Source organism: Zootoca vivipara, chromosome 2, assembly GCF_963506605.1.
Source record: "Zootoca vivipara chromosome 2, rZooViv1.1, whole genome shotgun sequence".
Lineage (NCBI taxonomy): Eukaryota > Metazoa > Chordata > Lepidosauria > Squamata > Lacertidae > Zootoca > Zootoca vivipara.
Genome location: NC_083277.1, coordinates 42,939,939 through 42,955,723, shown reverse-complemented (window position 1 = coordinate 42,955,723; position 15,785 = coordinate 42,939,939). Strand labels below are relative to the sequence as shown.

The 15,785-nt window shown below is 42.5% G+C and overlaps 1 protein-coding gene across 2 annotated transcripts in view; it reads right to left on the bottom strand.

Moving 5' to 3' along the window:
* IL17RD (interleukin 17 receptor D) overlaps positions 1 to 11,618 on the bottom strand; it is a 54,061-nt gene extending 42,443 nt beyond the window's left edge. For both annotated transcript variants that reach the window (XM_035106370.2, XM_060271423.1), the window contains exon 1: positions 11,437 to 11,618. In XM_035106370.2, coding sequence (XP_034962261.1) covers positions 11,437 to 11,577 — 141 coding nt within the window. In that variant the 5' untranslated portion in view covers positions 11,578 to 11,618. The remainder of the gene's footprint in view (positions 1 to 11,436) is intronic.
* Positions 11,619 to 15,785: the final 4,167 nt, after the last annotated feature.

Sequence of the window (15,785 nt, the reverse complement as noted above, 5' to 3'; positions counted from 1 at the left end):
TTCCAAATGTTTCAGTGGTACCCATTTACAAGGCAGAGCCTCAATTCTCCGGCACTCGTCTTAAGTAAATCACTGCAGATTTTAGCCTTATTTTGACAGGGGAAAGGAGGTGAGGGTTTAGCACGCACCAGATTTGCTGTTCTTCAGGATTTCAACTTCCTCCAACATTTCTCTAAAAGTTAAAAACTTTGACTGACACCACAGGTGCATCAACTCTAGTTCACAAAACAATATATAAGGCCAAGTTTGCACATCATGCTAAGCTGAACCATGGCTTAGCACAAACATGCAAACACTGCGTCCCTGCAGAGACACTGCGGCTACTGCACTCCTCCCATAAGTCTTCCTGTTGCTGTGTGGCCATGAGTTAAGCTACGGCTTGACCTAGTGTGTCACTTGAACATGGTTTCTCTTGCTCCAGACAAACCATGAATTGCAAACAACATTTGTTTGTGAGCAGTGAAGGTCCAAATCCAGAATAAGAGAATTTTAATCTCTTTGTCATTCAGTCTTCTGTAGTGACACATGAAAAGCTTCTCTGTGGCAAGGAGGACGAAGGGTGCTAAAAGGTGGCCCAATCTCTAACGTTAACCCATCCCGCCAGTTACTGATATAAGGAACAAACAGCCAGGGGCCAACTCACAGGAAGATTCCTTTAGCAATGCAGCAAGGGTCAAATGTTTCATAAGGCAATGCAGACCCAAGACAATATGGGACACTCTTGCTGGTCCCAAGCACTCCATCATTCCATCTTGATTTGGGCCTGAAAGGCCAAGGGAAGTTGTGGGTGCATGTAAGGTAAGCCATAAGCAAGCACAATTTATGACATTGCACAACATTAATGCTCATCATAGGGCAAGTCAGCAAAGGCATCAGTATTATTTTCCTATTTCCCTGTTTTGTAGAACTTGAGCAACGAGAGGCAGCCTTAACTCTGGTTTTAAACCAGCAAATCTTTAAAGCACTGAATAGAAACACTAACCTATCACAAAAATACGTTGCATACAGCAAAAATTCTGAAAGGAAGAGGAAAACAAGGAACACACACATGTCCAATATCACAAAGGTGGAATGAACATAGTTATTCATACCTATTAAAACTGCTGGATAATACAGGGGTTTTAGCCTTTCATTCAGTTTGTGGCTTTGATTCTTGCATTTACTGCTAACAGCCATAAAGAGAAAGTTCTGTCTTTGCAGCTCATTCTTTAGCAAACTGAATGTTCCATTTAAAAACTCTGCATGACATTTCACAGCTAGTGGTCCTTACTCAGAAAGTCAATGGCATGATTAGTGAATTAATCTTAGAAATGCAACTATTTGGAGATACCTAAGCTGTACCCTCTGGTATTATCCTGAACTTATGAATAAAAGATAGGAGGGTTTTTGTTTCTGCTGTTGTTCTGCAACACCACACATTAAGAGCTTGTCACCTGTTAAGGGACAGAGTTTACTGACACTTTAACCTCTTTTTTGTGATTTACACTTTATTTTGGTCAGGAGTTGGAGTGTAAGTGTAATGACGGCTAAGTAATTACAGAACATTAACTCCTCAAGCATAAACCCAGGATCATATTAATGGAGAGGGACGTGTGACAAAGTTTCTTTACATACATACGTATATATAATTGAATGTATGATTGCACTACTAACTGACAAGGTTTATGTTGTACTTTTGCAACTCTTTACTATAGGTCTAAAAATTAGTAAGATTTCCTTGGTTGTGACAAGTGCACCAGTGCATTTTGGGGCTGCAAAACAAAAACAAGAGTGCTGGTATTTTGGAATGCCCCTTAACTCCACATCAATAGCATACCAGACAAAAGAGTATTTGTTACAGGATAGATACTGTGTTGATGGAGATGCTACATTTGAGATGAGATGCAAAGCAAAGATTCTTACTTGCCATTATTAAAGGTTCTTTGGATGTTTCTGCAACTTTAGCAGACCTTGCTGAAATTTCACTTGCAAAATGAACCTGGAGTCTAATGAAATTCCCACTGGACTGATGATGCATCCTTTATTTCCAATTAAAATAATCGATGTACTTCTAGAATGCATTATTTGCAACACATTGTGCATGGTGGCATTTAGTAAGTGGTTGGAAGTTTTCCTGGTTGCAAAAAATGGCATGCATTCTAACCAACAAACACTTGGATTTCATGGCAAAAAGAACCACAAAGAGACCTGTGGCATCTTAAAGACCAGCAGATTTATTATGACATAAAGTTTGTGGACTAGAGCTTATAGAGCTTATGCCACAATAAATCTGCCGGTCTTTGAAGCTGCCACAATCTTCTTCGTTGTTTTTGCTGCTGCAGACTAACTTAGCTACCTGTCTGAAAATGCTAGGAAGATGGGACCACAGGAATTGTACCACGAGAAACGATATTGAAAAAAGCTATGCTACCGGTAGATGACACAGTAAACATCAGTTAAACTTAGGTGGCATGCAAACACACCTGCATAAACAGCTTGAGCACTGTAGTTTAAATGCAGCATCTACATCCCCTGTCACATACCATGAAGCACCACACTACCCCTTCTCTAATAACCCCATCTCCTATATACACCAAGCAGCACTATTTTAAAATTTCACCTCTACAATTAATTTGGCAGCATTCAGGTGGACATGAGCAGTGGCCAAGCTATTCCAATCCAGATACTGCCTTGGCTGTCACACTAGACAAAGCAGAGGTCACTTGGGACTTCTAATGACAAAGCGGCATACCTGTTCTTTCAGAGAAGTGAGAATGGGAACCACCTGCCCACAGAGCCTCTGTCTTCTCAGGCTTCAAACTCAGTTAACTGGCTGCTCATCCAGTCCACCACTGCATTCAGACTCTGGTCTAGGGTTTGCATAGCTATTATGGAGTTATAGAGAAGTAGAGGTGCATGTCACTGGCACACTGGTGACACCATGCTCCAAATTTCCCAATGATCATTCCCAATGGCTTCTTGCAGATGTGTGTGTGTGTGTGTGTGTGTGTGTGTGCTACTTTCCACCCACTCCAATCTTCTCAGACCAGCTTTTTCCATGCTTAATATGACACAGGCTCTATTATTATTTTCTAGCATTTATATCCGACCTTTCTTCAATAATGGAACACTATAACATCATGTTTGGGCGGACAAGAGACGGGGAACTCGGTTGCAAAGTTGCCCCCTGCTGAAAGCAGCCTTGAAATCTCCACCCATCAATCACTGTTGATCAGCAGGGGCCCAAAGCATAGGATAGAGCTCTCTGCAATCGCTGTGTGGTGCTTTGAAGTCCCAACTATCATCACCTGATGTCACTGTGATGTTAGGTAATTGACAGGTGAGTTACCTCATCCACCTGTCAGTTTGGCCTGTGAGGAATAGGACAGATTCCTCACCCTGGTCTACGTTGACTGGCAGTAGCTCTTCAGAGTTTCTAACAGGCATAATGACATCAAGCTTCAAACCCACTGAACCCTCAGGGGCCACATACTAGTGTTGTGTGTGGACAAAAGTGGGTGTGCCCTCTCACACTCTTTCATGCACCTTCTCGCATGCATACAAGCACATACAAGCTCACAGCTCCACTCCTCAACTGATCCACACAGATCAGCAAAAGACGAGGTTTAATCCCCTTTTTAAATCAAATTATTGCTTGGATTACTGCAAAGGGGACAATTTGCCATCTCCGTTTGGGCGCGGAACTCTACCTACCTCAATGCTGTGCCTACATTTTTCTTTTTGCAGCTAACAAAATTGGTGGGAAGCTTGGGGTCCAGAACAGGCCCTAAAGTGGGGGATACTCACCCCCCCTTTTAGAGCATTTCCAGAATGTGCTCAGGCTTAAACTCTTACAACCCTGTAGCAGGAGGGATTTCCATATTTGGAAGACTCCATCATGAGCACCACTCTTTATGCAAAGCATAACTGGGCACACAAGGGAAGAGGCACTTTACTACAATGCACAGAAGGTATCAACCCTTATTTCAGTCTTGCTTAAGACCAATTATAGCTTGGACATTCATAGGTGAATCACTATATTGACTATTTTATCATTTTAAGGCCACTCAAACGTCTTAAAGGGGGGGGGGTTTAAAAAAACAACCCTCAACTGACTACTACATAAATTACCAAACCAGTATAGTTTAGTAATCCTTTAGGATTAAAGTATTAGAAATCTGGGAGTTTAACAGTAAGATCCAGCATTTCAGAATGGAGAGTACTATTAATTAGAACTCACAGCTTGAGTGGAGCACATTTTAGAAGGAATTCTTATGAGGATCACCTTGAAAGCGTTTGATGCTGAAGAAACACCATAACTTTTTTTCCTTCACACAAAAGCAGCCATCAGCAGAGCACAACCAGATGTTACCTTCTCTTAGTTTCTGTAAACCTCCATGACCTCCTTCAAATTAAAAAAAGGCAATAGCACTTTTTTAAACCCGCAGGAGCTATCATTAGCGAAGCATTGTAAGGATTTTCATTAATTCATAGCCAGCCAACCAGGAATTTTCCCACAGCTACATACAAAAAAGTCAGGGAAGTCACTGAGTGCTTGGCTGGATCTGAATATGGTCAGGAGCAAGATCAGAAATATCTAGTCCCTCCCACTGGAGACAGAGAAGGGTTAGAAATTAAAACCCAAGACTGCCTGCTAAGATAATATGCTCTACCAAGTTTTGCTCCACCACTGAGTCCATTCATGGCAAACTACTCAATATACTTTTCATACTATTTAGAAGAGGCAATAGAGTGTTCAATGTTTAAAATATATATTTAAAATGAGAACAAAACCATGCAAAGATAATTAAATACCATTTTGTGCCTCAAACCCTTCTTACTAGAGATGAGTACTTGTTAGTCCATTTAATGGAAAAGTATTTTATAATGGGTGTGTATGTGCAGGAGACTAAATTCATTGTGACACAAACTGCAAGTTTTTTTAAAGCCTTTCAGTAAACATATAATTTTAAAAGAGAACCTACAATTCACAGCTTTTTTATTATTACTAGGAGCAGAGGTAAGGTGCAGAAGAGCAAACTTAATTCAGAAAAATTAAATCTAAACAGATTACTGGGAAAGTATTTGTTTTAACTGGAAACATTTTACAATCTTATAAACCCAGAATTAACTTATCTGTGCCTTTTACTGTGTAATGCTGGCTCCTCCTTGTAATCAAGGTGCAGAGATGCTTGGGCATGTTCACTATGCAGCTACCTACACGGAAAAGTAGTAAGAAAGACTGAAACTGTACTTTTCACTACAAACTCTTGTAGGCAAAGTGAAATAGTTATTAGTGAAAAATAAAACCAACTGCAATCTACAAGTGCAATTTAAAGGCCTAAATGCTTGGAAAAAAAGGAATCTGGGCAGGAAATGCCTGTCTCCAATACTACAGGAGGAAAACCTGGATAATACATTTAGGGGTTTAAGCAAGTCGCAGTCTATGCTTTCCACTGCTTCAGGCATTATAAGCTCCTGTGTGCATCATCAGCATACAGCTATACACGTGAAGCCCCTTGCCCAGTCATTTGTGCTTTATGTGCACATGTCAAGTGAGGGTCTGACCTACAAAGAGTGAAAATCAGGGATGGGGCTACTAAGCTCAACCCCTGCTCCTTGTTCCCATACTGTTATGTAAAGGGAACAAATAATGCCTGCATTGGGCTAATAATGTGTTGTAGAAGTGGCTTTCATAGCTCTGTCGCACTTGCACATTAGACGCATGCCAATGAGTTATGCAGAAATACCACTACATATATAAACCTGGATTCCCTCTCATCATCAGAGTGGTCAGACAGTCTAAGGGTCTTCCTTGGATGCTCTGCTCACTGCTCTGATCGTAAGTTGATGGCTAAGTGGTTTTCATGCTGTCTGAGCTATTCATATGCTATTCTCATTACTCTTTACTCTGTTCATATGCTGCAGAAGGGAAGGGCCTAGGGAAAAGGTTAGGCAAAGAGACCTGGACCAAGCAGAAGCCTAAAGCAGGAGAAGACACAAATGAGAAAGTGCCTAGGAAGAGAGGATTGGAAAATGGGGACAACATGGTCCAGCTTTGAGGCTGGCATGATGAAGAGCACTTTGAGCCCTTGAACTGTGCAATAAAAATGGTAAATATAAATAGGTGGTGATTATTACAAATTCCAATGACATGCAACGCAATTTACAGTACATCCGAATGTTAAAATATCCTTGCACATAATTATTTTCCAGCTCCTGGCCCTTACTATCTACTCAAAATCCAAATTAATATCTCACTATACTCGCCCTTGCCCCATTCAACAACTGATGCTAGAGTTTGTGGTAGCCTGGAAAACAGCCTAATACTATTCTACCACTGCTTTGGCTACCATCCCACAATTCAGCTTCCTGTCCTTAGCCTGGTCAGGAAGTAAATAACAGTTGTGGCAGTAGTAATGACAATACTTAACATTGGCATATCGCTTCCATGTATCTGAAAGTACATTTATCTGTTTGTAATCCTTACAACAACCCTATAAAGGAAGTCAGTATTATTTCCCATATTACTGATACTAGGACTGAGAATGATAGAGGCAGGCTCATTACAAACTTACACTTTTTAAGTTCATGGCTGAAGCCAGATGTGAAGCAGTCACTTATCCTTCACACCACACTAGGCAAAAAGCTTGCAACATCCTAGTCAATGGTTTACTGAACTGTAGGGGGGGGGGGAAATCCACCCCAAACCTAGGAGGGACAAGGTTTTATTTATTGCATTTACGGTAGATCCCACCTTTTTCTCTTGAGCAAAGGAACTCAAGATGGCATACCTGTATCTCCCACACCTAATTTAATCCCCCAACCACCTTATGAGGTAGGCTAGGCTGAGAATCAGGGACTTACTAGTTGCCTGAACCCATTGGAGGGGAGAGTGCTCTTCTGTTCATGCTCTGCTAGCTGGTTTCTCACAGGCATTTGATTGGCCACTGTGAGAACCGGGTGCTGGTCTAGGCGGCTATTGGCTATTTGCCTCCCACAGGCTATTCTTATGTTCTTATGACTGGCCCAAGGTCACCCAGTGAGCTTCATGGCTGAGTGGGGATTTGAACTGTGGCCTCCCAGGTCCAACACGACCACACTGGCTCCCTCTCAAGGGAAAAGGACAACAACAGTGATGACAAGACATCCCACTTTTTGTGGGATACCCACTGGCGGAGGGAGGGAGGGAGGGGAGAACACACCACCCTGGCACCATCGGGGAGGGGGGTACCATTGCGGCCGCCCCCCGGACACGCGCTGTGAACCCCCCGACTACGCCGGGCACCACGGCCCCTCATGCGACGTGCCACGCCCCCCAGGACAAGTGCCAGCCATGCCCCCGTCTGCTCTCCACCTCCCGGTACCGGAGCTTGCAGCTTCGCCACTGGGGATACCAAGTTATTGAACTTTTCCATCCTTCCCAGCAGATGGTTGTTGCTGCCGCAGTTGGTGTTCCTGATGCGGTGTTCTACAATTTGCTTACAGTAAAGAATAAATATATGTGCATCCATGGGAGCTATATCCCCAGCTGCAGTAAACATTAAACCATGTGATAGTAGAAATCGGTTTGCATGGCTTAAACCCCTAATTGGTTAATAGCATTAGTGAGTATTATAATTATTAGGGGCTCCCAAAATTTCACAAAATACATTTTTACCTAGAAACTAAAAAAAATGTGTGTTTTTCCCCAGAGAGGATACACTAAAAAGTGATACAACTGATAAAATAATACACAACTCTTATTTTATTCTTCCAACTACAACATAATTGGTTGTATCCAATGCTGCCATTCTATTGTGTAACAGTCTTACCCTTGCACAATAGATGTTCTCCCTTCTGTTTTCTGCAGCTCCCTCGCACGTGCTCAAAATCTGCTCCAGAGAATGGAGGGCCCCTCTGGAGCAGTTTTTGAGGTGCATGGGGAGAGGAGAGGAGAGGTGAAGCCCACTGTGTGAGCGGAACTCTACTACCACAGCACTGGATACAACTCACTAGTATTAGTTTAAAGGACTTCATGCCTATTCCCCTTTGTACTTGACATAAATCAACCAAAAAAGTACATTATTTTTAGTTTTCAAATCCTGAAGAATTATTTTAGTCAATCACCAGTAATGTTTTAATCCTTGGTCATATTTATTATAATATAGTAAAATGTCCCTGTCATTGGCAAGCACTCCTTTTATGATTTGTTTATTTGAATGTTTATGATCTGCACTTCTATTAAAAAAATATCAAGGCAGCTTACAACATTTTAAAAAAATCAACCACTAAATATCTATAAAACATAATAAAATCAATCAATCAATCAATAGATACTGGTTTGTTAAGAATTCGTATTTTAAGAGGCTTGACAGGCATATGTCAGGAATGCTTTGATGGTGTTTCCTGCTAGGCAGGGGGTTGGACTAGATGGCCCTTGTGGTCTCTTCCAACTCTATGATTCTAAGATTCTATGATTCTAGCAGTTCGAAAGCACGTCAAAATGCAAGTAGATAAATAGGAACCGCTACAGCGGGAAGGTAAACAGCGTTTCCATGTGCTGCTCTGGTTTGCCAGAAGCGGCTTTGTCATGCTGGCCACATGACCTGGAAGCTATACGCCGGCTCCCTCGGCCAATAATGCGAGATGAGCGCGCAACCCCAGAGTCGGTCACGACTGGACCTAATGGTCAGGGGTCCCTTTACCTTTAAGAACAAAAGTGAGCAAGTTCACATCATTTAGACTAAGCTGCTGAAAATAGCAGCTAGTCTTTATTAAAATGCCTTCATAATTTCCCCCCACAGCTTTAATTAGCCAATAGTTATAATACAGCATAATCCTTTGAATGCCTACTTAGAAGTAAGTCTCACCAAATTCAAGGAGGGGGCTTCTTATTTCTTAAATATGCATAGACACACTTTCTAAAATCCCACTGACCTCAGTTATTCTCCACCACACCAAAAAATGCGCCCCCCCCCGCATCAGATATTCCCCCCTTAGGTATTATAGTAAGTTATGCACAACATTAAATTATATAAGTATAAATTTGAAAAGCATGCTTATTATGATATCAAAATACTGGTGCTCTCACACTCTGAATGCTACTTGCTATTCCATAATTAGCCTGCGAATATTTATACTCTTATTAAATATTACCATCTGTGATGTTTCCCAGAGCACTCTGTGGAACTTAACTTCTGAATAAACAAACTTAAGGTTGAATTACAAACTACCAACAGATAATTGACTAAAGAAACATCACAGTCCTCAACCTGAGAACATTTGTGCAAGTCAATGAGCCTATTTTTGTTTTCCCATCTTAACAAGGCAGGAAAAAAATTGTACCCATCTTTCATTTCTACGATAACTCATTATAAATAAGCTACACTAAGAATATCTGTCTGAATGGGATGCAATTACTTCAGGGCTTGTGCCTTTTCAATCAGTCAGTGTCCCTGCAGTGTTTAGAGTGGCAGAGGGGAAGTGGCCTGTGGTTAAACAGAGGAAATACCAAGGAATTTTAATAGAGCAAATAGTCTTTTTACTTCCTACAGGGTAGCACTTCAAAGGCAGCCTTGCCCCAGAGCAGACAATGTGTTACAGGGGCCATCAGTCATTTAATAGTATGTCAGGTCTATTCAAAACTTACATACAGCCCAAGATACACAAACAGGTCTTATCCTGCAGTTAATGCTTGTGAAAAGCTCTCTGTGTGTAGTCCCTAAAACTCCCCCCCCCAGAATAAAAACTGCAGGATCCTGGTCTGTATACATTTTACATTATCTGAGATAAATGTATTCCAGTAAGTGATTGGCATACAGATTAAAGTTCCCAGTGTTTAAAAGCAAGTTACAACCTTAAGTTTGTTCTAACAGTACAAAACGTGTCAGATTCCCCCCCCCATATCATAAATCTATAAAAGGCTGCATTAAAAAATAAGGTTTAAATGAATGTTTTTTTCTTGCCTCAGTTTTATCATAAAATTCACTTCCTGTCAGATCACTGAATATCCATTACAAACAAACCAAAATCAGTCAAGCATTATGGCCTTTAAAAAGCTAGTGCTGTTGTTGACCTACAGAACCAGATGTATGTGCAGCTTTAAAATATGCAAATCAAATATCACTTTTGTTATTGTGAAACACTAAACCGAAGCAGCAGCTGAATGTATTTTCCTACAGGACCTATCAGTTAACAAAATTCAAGATGCAAATAATATGCCCATTGGAGAGTTAAGTTCTTTGCAAACGTTTGGCTTCTTTTCCCCCCTTTTTCTAAAGTATTTTTTTGTGTGGACACTTGCCCTTTCCTGTAAGCACACATACAACTACTCCCTACAAATTCTACCAGTTTTTGGTTTTTTGTTGTGGTTGCTGTTAACTTTTCCCCTCACTCAGTGTTATGATCTGAATCCAAGGAAATCTCTGTGACAGTCTAACAAAAAAGGGGAGGCAATGAAAGTCACTCATGCCCTTCCACAAGCGTTCATCTGGAATCTTTAATAAGGCTGAAAATGGAAGGGGGAGAGAGAAAAATCCCCAAAAAGCGTTGCAGAAATCCTCTTTTCTTTCCAGAAATAAAACAAATCACACTCAGGAAACCTATGGGGGGGGGTGGAAGGGAGAGAAAACTTCGCAACTTAGCAAAAGCTGCTAACAGGGACAAAAGGTAAAGCCCTAAAACACTCTTTTATCACCTTACAAGCACACCCATTCCCCCGCTTCCCCTTCGGTCTAATGACTAGGCCTGTAGCCAAACCAGCCTCCGATCATTAAAATAACAAAGCCCAAGCGATCGCCTTTTATCCCTTCTCTCCCAGGGCAGGTCTAGTTAAGGAGGGGGGAGGAAGGCGGACGGCATAAAAGACCTGTTGAGTGACTTCCCACTTGTTGGCTTCTCCCCTCGGCCGCCCTCCCTCCTCCTCCCCCGAGTTCCTTTGGTGAGAAAATCCAGCCAACCTCCGCCACCACCGAGCCATCCCCGCAGTTGCAGAAATGCCAACGCTTCAAAGCACCGGCCGCATAAGAAGAGTGGGCGAGAGAGAGAGAGAGAGGTGTGATTGTGTGTGTGTGTGTGTGCGAGAGAGAGAGAGAGAGAGAGAGAGAGAAAGTACACAGTGGCAGAGAAAGAGAGAGAGGGTTGGAACTGCTGCCCCCGTTGCATCAATGTCTCCCGCTGCCCTTTGCTGCGAGGTTGCACTGCACGCTGCTGCCCGTGCAACAGTCCAGACGCGCCACCTGCAAGCTCGTCGGCACGCGGAGCTCCAGGGCTTCCCTCGCCCACCCCGCGAGGCATCCGCTTCCTGACAGACCTCTTGGCACCTCTTCCCCCAAGTTCTGCTAACTCGTGCAAAAAGGGAGAGGAAGGAAAGGGGAATGCCTGCTCAAGTCACCTCACCGCCGACGCGTAAAAAAGAAGCAAAACACAAAAGAGTCTCTCTTTCTTTCTTTCTTTCGTTTGTTCTCTCTCTCTTACCTTCCAGCCACAAGCATCTCCCGCTGGCCCCTTCCTGCCTCCGCTGCCGCTGGTCCCTCCTGCGGACACGGCCAGCTTCGGGCCGTCGAAGCAGGCAGTGAGGGAGAAGAAAAAGGAGCAGAACTTCAGCCAAGGTGCCATCGTCTGCCTTGCAGCTGCTGCAGCGCCCGGAGCCCCGAATGAGTTGCTCCAGAAGCAACTTCAGGTTGGAGAAGGATAAGGAGGGGAGGGAAAGGGGAATGACGCGCATGCGCGCAGCAGCGCACCGAGACATATGTCTATACAGTTAGCGCTCTCTCTCTCTTTTCTCCTTTGCCCCCACCCCTACCTTGCCAAGGATACGATGGGGGGAGGGGCTGGACAACCACTACCATGTGTCTAGGTGCAGAGGTCAATTGTCCGCCCCTTTCTCTCTCTGTGTATGTGTGTTTCCCCCACCCCGGCCTTCTAGGGCTTTATTATTTAATTTGCAACATCTGAGATGCAGTAAAATGAAGTGAGACCGTTTCTTTCCTTCCTCTGCCCTTGCATCAAAGGGAGAAGGGGAAGTTGTTCAAGAAGAAAAGAAAAGAAGCCCCCCCCCCTCAAACACACACACAATCCAGAAAGTTGAAAAAAGTGGGAGGTTTGGATCTTGACAAAGAACACCAAATGATTCACTCCTGGGGTGTTTACATGTCCAGAAGTACCAGCGCTCATAATCCACAAATAGGGAGTTTGGAGTGAATAGCGAAAGTTGTAGAAATGCTTGTTTCCCCCTCTTTCATTGCTTGCCATGGAACTGGAAGAAGAATCATCTGACCCATAAACCCATGTCCTTGGAAGGATTCCAGGGTTTTCCTGTTAAAAGGAATTTCACCAAGTCCAGGGTTTGCTGCTAGAGGCAGTTAGGTTCAGAAGCTGATGCACCGTCCTAGGCATTATTTTTACACACACACACACACACCGATATTGCAACCCCTTCAAATGATGAAAGGGGAAAAAACTTTTAAAAGACCCTCACTTCAGGCATAGGTTTGTTGCACTGAGGCACAGTGGCCAATATCACCTATTAAGCTTCACATTTGAGTAGGGTTGAGTCTCCTATTTTGACACTACGGTATAAACCACTGGTTTCCCATGAGATATGTTCTGGCAGATAATTACTGGCAACTGTACCTTTGGGCTAGCAGGACATTCCTATAAAAACTTCAGCCCTACTGAATCACATCAAAGGTCTGGCTAGCCTAGAGCAGCATCCTGTTTCCCACAGTGGCCAGTCAGGTAGGAAGGTAGGCAGGTACCTTATCCCAGCTCAGACCACAGGTCCATCTAGTTCAGACTTTCTCAACCTAGGGTCCTTAGATCCTGTTGAACTACAACTTCCAGTCTCCCTGACCACTGACCCTGCTCTCTAGGAATGATGGGAGTTGTAGCCCAACAACACATGGGAACCCAAGGTTGAGAAAGGCTGGTCTACATTGAGTTGCAGTGGCTCTCCAGGGTTTCAGGCAGGAATTGTGGCAACAATAGCTCAGCCATGCCGTGCACGAATAAACACTATTGTTTGTCTCTCCTGAACATGCAACCCTTCACCTTCATCAAATGACACCAGATATCCTTTATCCACACTATGCATAAGTTTATACACCTTTATCATGCCCCTCTGACTTAGATTTTTTATCCAAGCAAAAAAGCCCCAAATATCATAACCTTTTCTCATAGGGGAGTTGTTCCAGCCCCTTGATCCTTTCCATTGCCAATTTTTGCACCTTTCCCAGCTCTACAATATCCTTTTTTAAGGATTGGCGATCAGGACAGGACACAGTATTCCAGAAGTGGTAAGATCTTATATTTCTATTAAAAACATTATCACATTGACAGATTTATTTTCAGTCGCTAACATTTTCATTCAGTGTTGGCCCTATTCAGTGTTGGCCCCTTCTCCTGGTTAGAACTGCCAGTTCAGATCCCATTATATGAGCCTGAGACCAAACCACAATTGCCATTTGAATGCCCATTTACCAAGACTGAGGAGATCCTCGTGGATACTCTGTACATCTCTCCATCATAGCTGCCAAGTTATCCCTTTTTTTAAGGGATTTTCCCTTATGCTGAATAGGCTTCCTCGTGAGAAAAGGGAAAACTTGGCAGCTATGCTCTCCATTGCAGCAGCAGTCCAATTATTCCTCCTCTCTGCTTCCTGCCTCTAATACCTACCTTACTGCTGCTTGTCATCCATGCCGGCGCCTCCTGTATATTGCAGTATACATTAGCCCTACTGAGGCATTAACTGGTGTAATGGATAGACATGTGTTCAAAGTGCTTGTGGGACTAAATCTTTAGCCCTGGCCCCTTCATTGCATGGCCATATAGGCCATGTGTTCAGTGTAATACTCTCTCCTTTGGATGCCTCCCTGATTTCATTCTCCATTACAGGATCTCCCTTGGTCAAGGGGCAATGGTACAGTCCAGTGCTAAATTATTGTACATTCATGGCCTGGTATTGCTAACCACAGCAATCCCATAGAGGAAGATCTGTCCCTTCTGAGACTTACAGTGGTACCTCGGTTTATGAACACAATTGGTTCCGGAAGTCTGTTCATAAACTGAAGCGTTCATAAACTGAAGCGAACTTTCCCATTGAAAGTAATGGAAAGTGGATTAATCTGTTCCAGATAGTCCGCGGAGTACTTAAACTGAAGTGTTCATAAACTGAAGCGAACTTTCCCATTGAAAGTAATGGAAAGTGAATTAATCTGTTCCAGATGGGTCCGCAGCGTTCGTAAACCGAAAATTCGTAAACCGAGGTGTTCATAAACCGAGGTTCCACTGTATCTAGTTTATTTGACTCTATGTTCTCTTTGACATACAGAAAAGGGGGCTTTCCGAATTCCTCCAGGTTGCCTTTCAGTGTTCACAAGTGAGACTAGCATATTTTGTCACTATAGATTAATTCTGGTAGCTGCCACCGCCTTATCCATTCATACCAAACCAGATCAGCAGCCGCCAGATGTAAAGCTGACATAGCCTTTAGACACAGTTATTTAAATCTAATTTAGGTGGCGTTTCAAACTACTGTCAATCCTTCCTCTATGTTGTATCAAGCAATGTTTTTGAACGTTTGACAATGCTGCTAAATGGAAGAGCTGTGAATAAGAGAGGGGCAAAGAATCAGCTAAACAAAAAAGGACTTATTTAGGCCAAGAGAGCATAGCTTCAGGCAAGAAGGAAGTAGCATTCTCACTAATGCATGTGCAGTACAATCATGCCTATGCATGTTTACTCAGAAGTAAGTTTGATGGTGTTCAGTGGAGGAGTTTATTCCATAGAAAGCATGCTTGGGTTTGCATGAGTATTAAATGCTGGAGATAGAGATGGAAAGCTGTGGAATTCCTTTCATTTACTCAATATAATTTTAGCAACAAAACATTGTTTGTGTCTCATATGGAATAAATCAGTGATATATCACTAGGCATAGCTGCCAAGTTTTCCCTTTTCTCGCGAGGAAGCCTATTCAGCATAAGGGAAAATCCCTTAAAAAAAGGGATAACTTGGCAGCTATGCTAGGAACTTATAAGGCAGCTAGAATCTGAGGACACTAACAGTATAATCCTACACATGTCTATCATAAATAGTAAGTCCTATTGAGTTCAATGAGGTTACTCCTAGGTAAGGAGATAAAGGATTGCAGTCTGAGTCATACAGGACACTTCTGACCAAGTTATTCAAACTCAAAAGACGTTGCAATTCTGCATGGGAACAGACTCTTACCTGTGTACCATTTGTATGAATTTATGGCTGAGACATAAATGATTCATTCTGCATTTGTAAGAACTTAATCCTTTAGTGTGGCAGCACCTGCACTTTGGAACTCCTTGCCCATTGAAATAAAGCAGGCTCCTTCACTGTATTCTTTTCAGGTAGGTCCTGCTAAGAATATCCTTGTTTAGACAAGCCTACCCAGATGCTTAGAAAGTTGAGGTAATTTTATCTGTTTTAGTATTTTAATTTTTGTATGTTTTAAAGTAGGGTTGTTAATTATTCTCAGTTTTATTTTTACCATTTTGTAAACTGCTTTGAGGGTGTTGGTGTTGTTGTTTACAATCAAACAGTGTATAACTTTTATGAAATAAAACAAATATCATCAAATAATTAATGTGCATTGTGCATATTGCCCAGTTTGGCACAGAAAGAAGTCCCACTGTGTTCGGTGGAGCTTAATCCCCAAGTGAGTGAGCATAGGGTCCAGTGATGCTTTTTAAGAGTCTCATTAAAAAGGTTTGTCTTGCCACCCAGTTAGGCAGGAAGACACAAATTGTAGTGGAGAGACAAAGACACTTAATAGGTGAGAACTGGTTTCAATATAC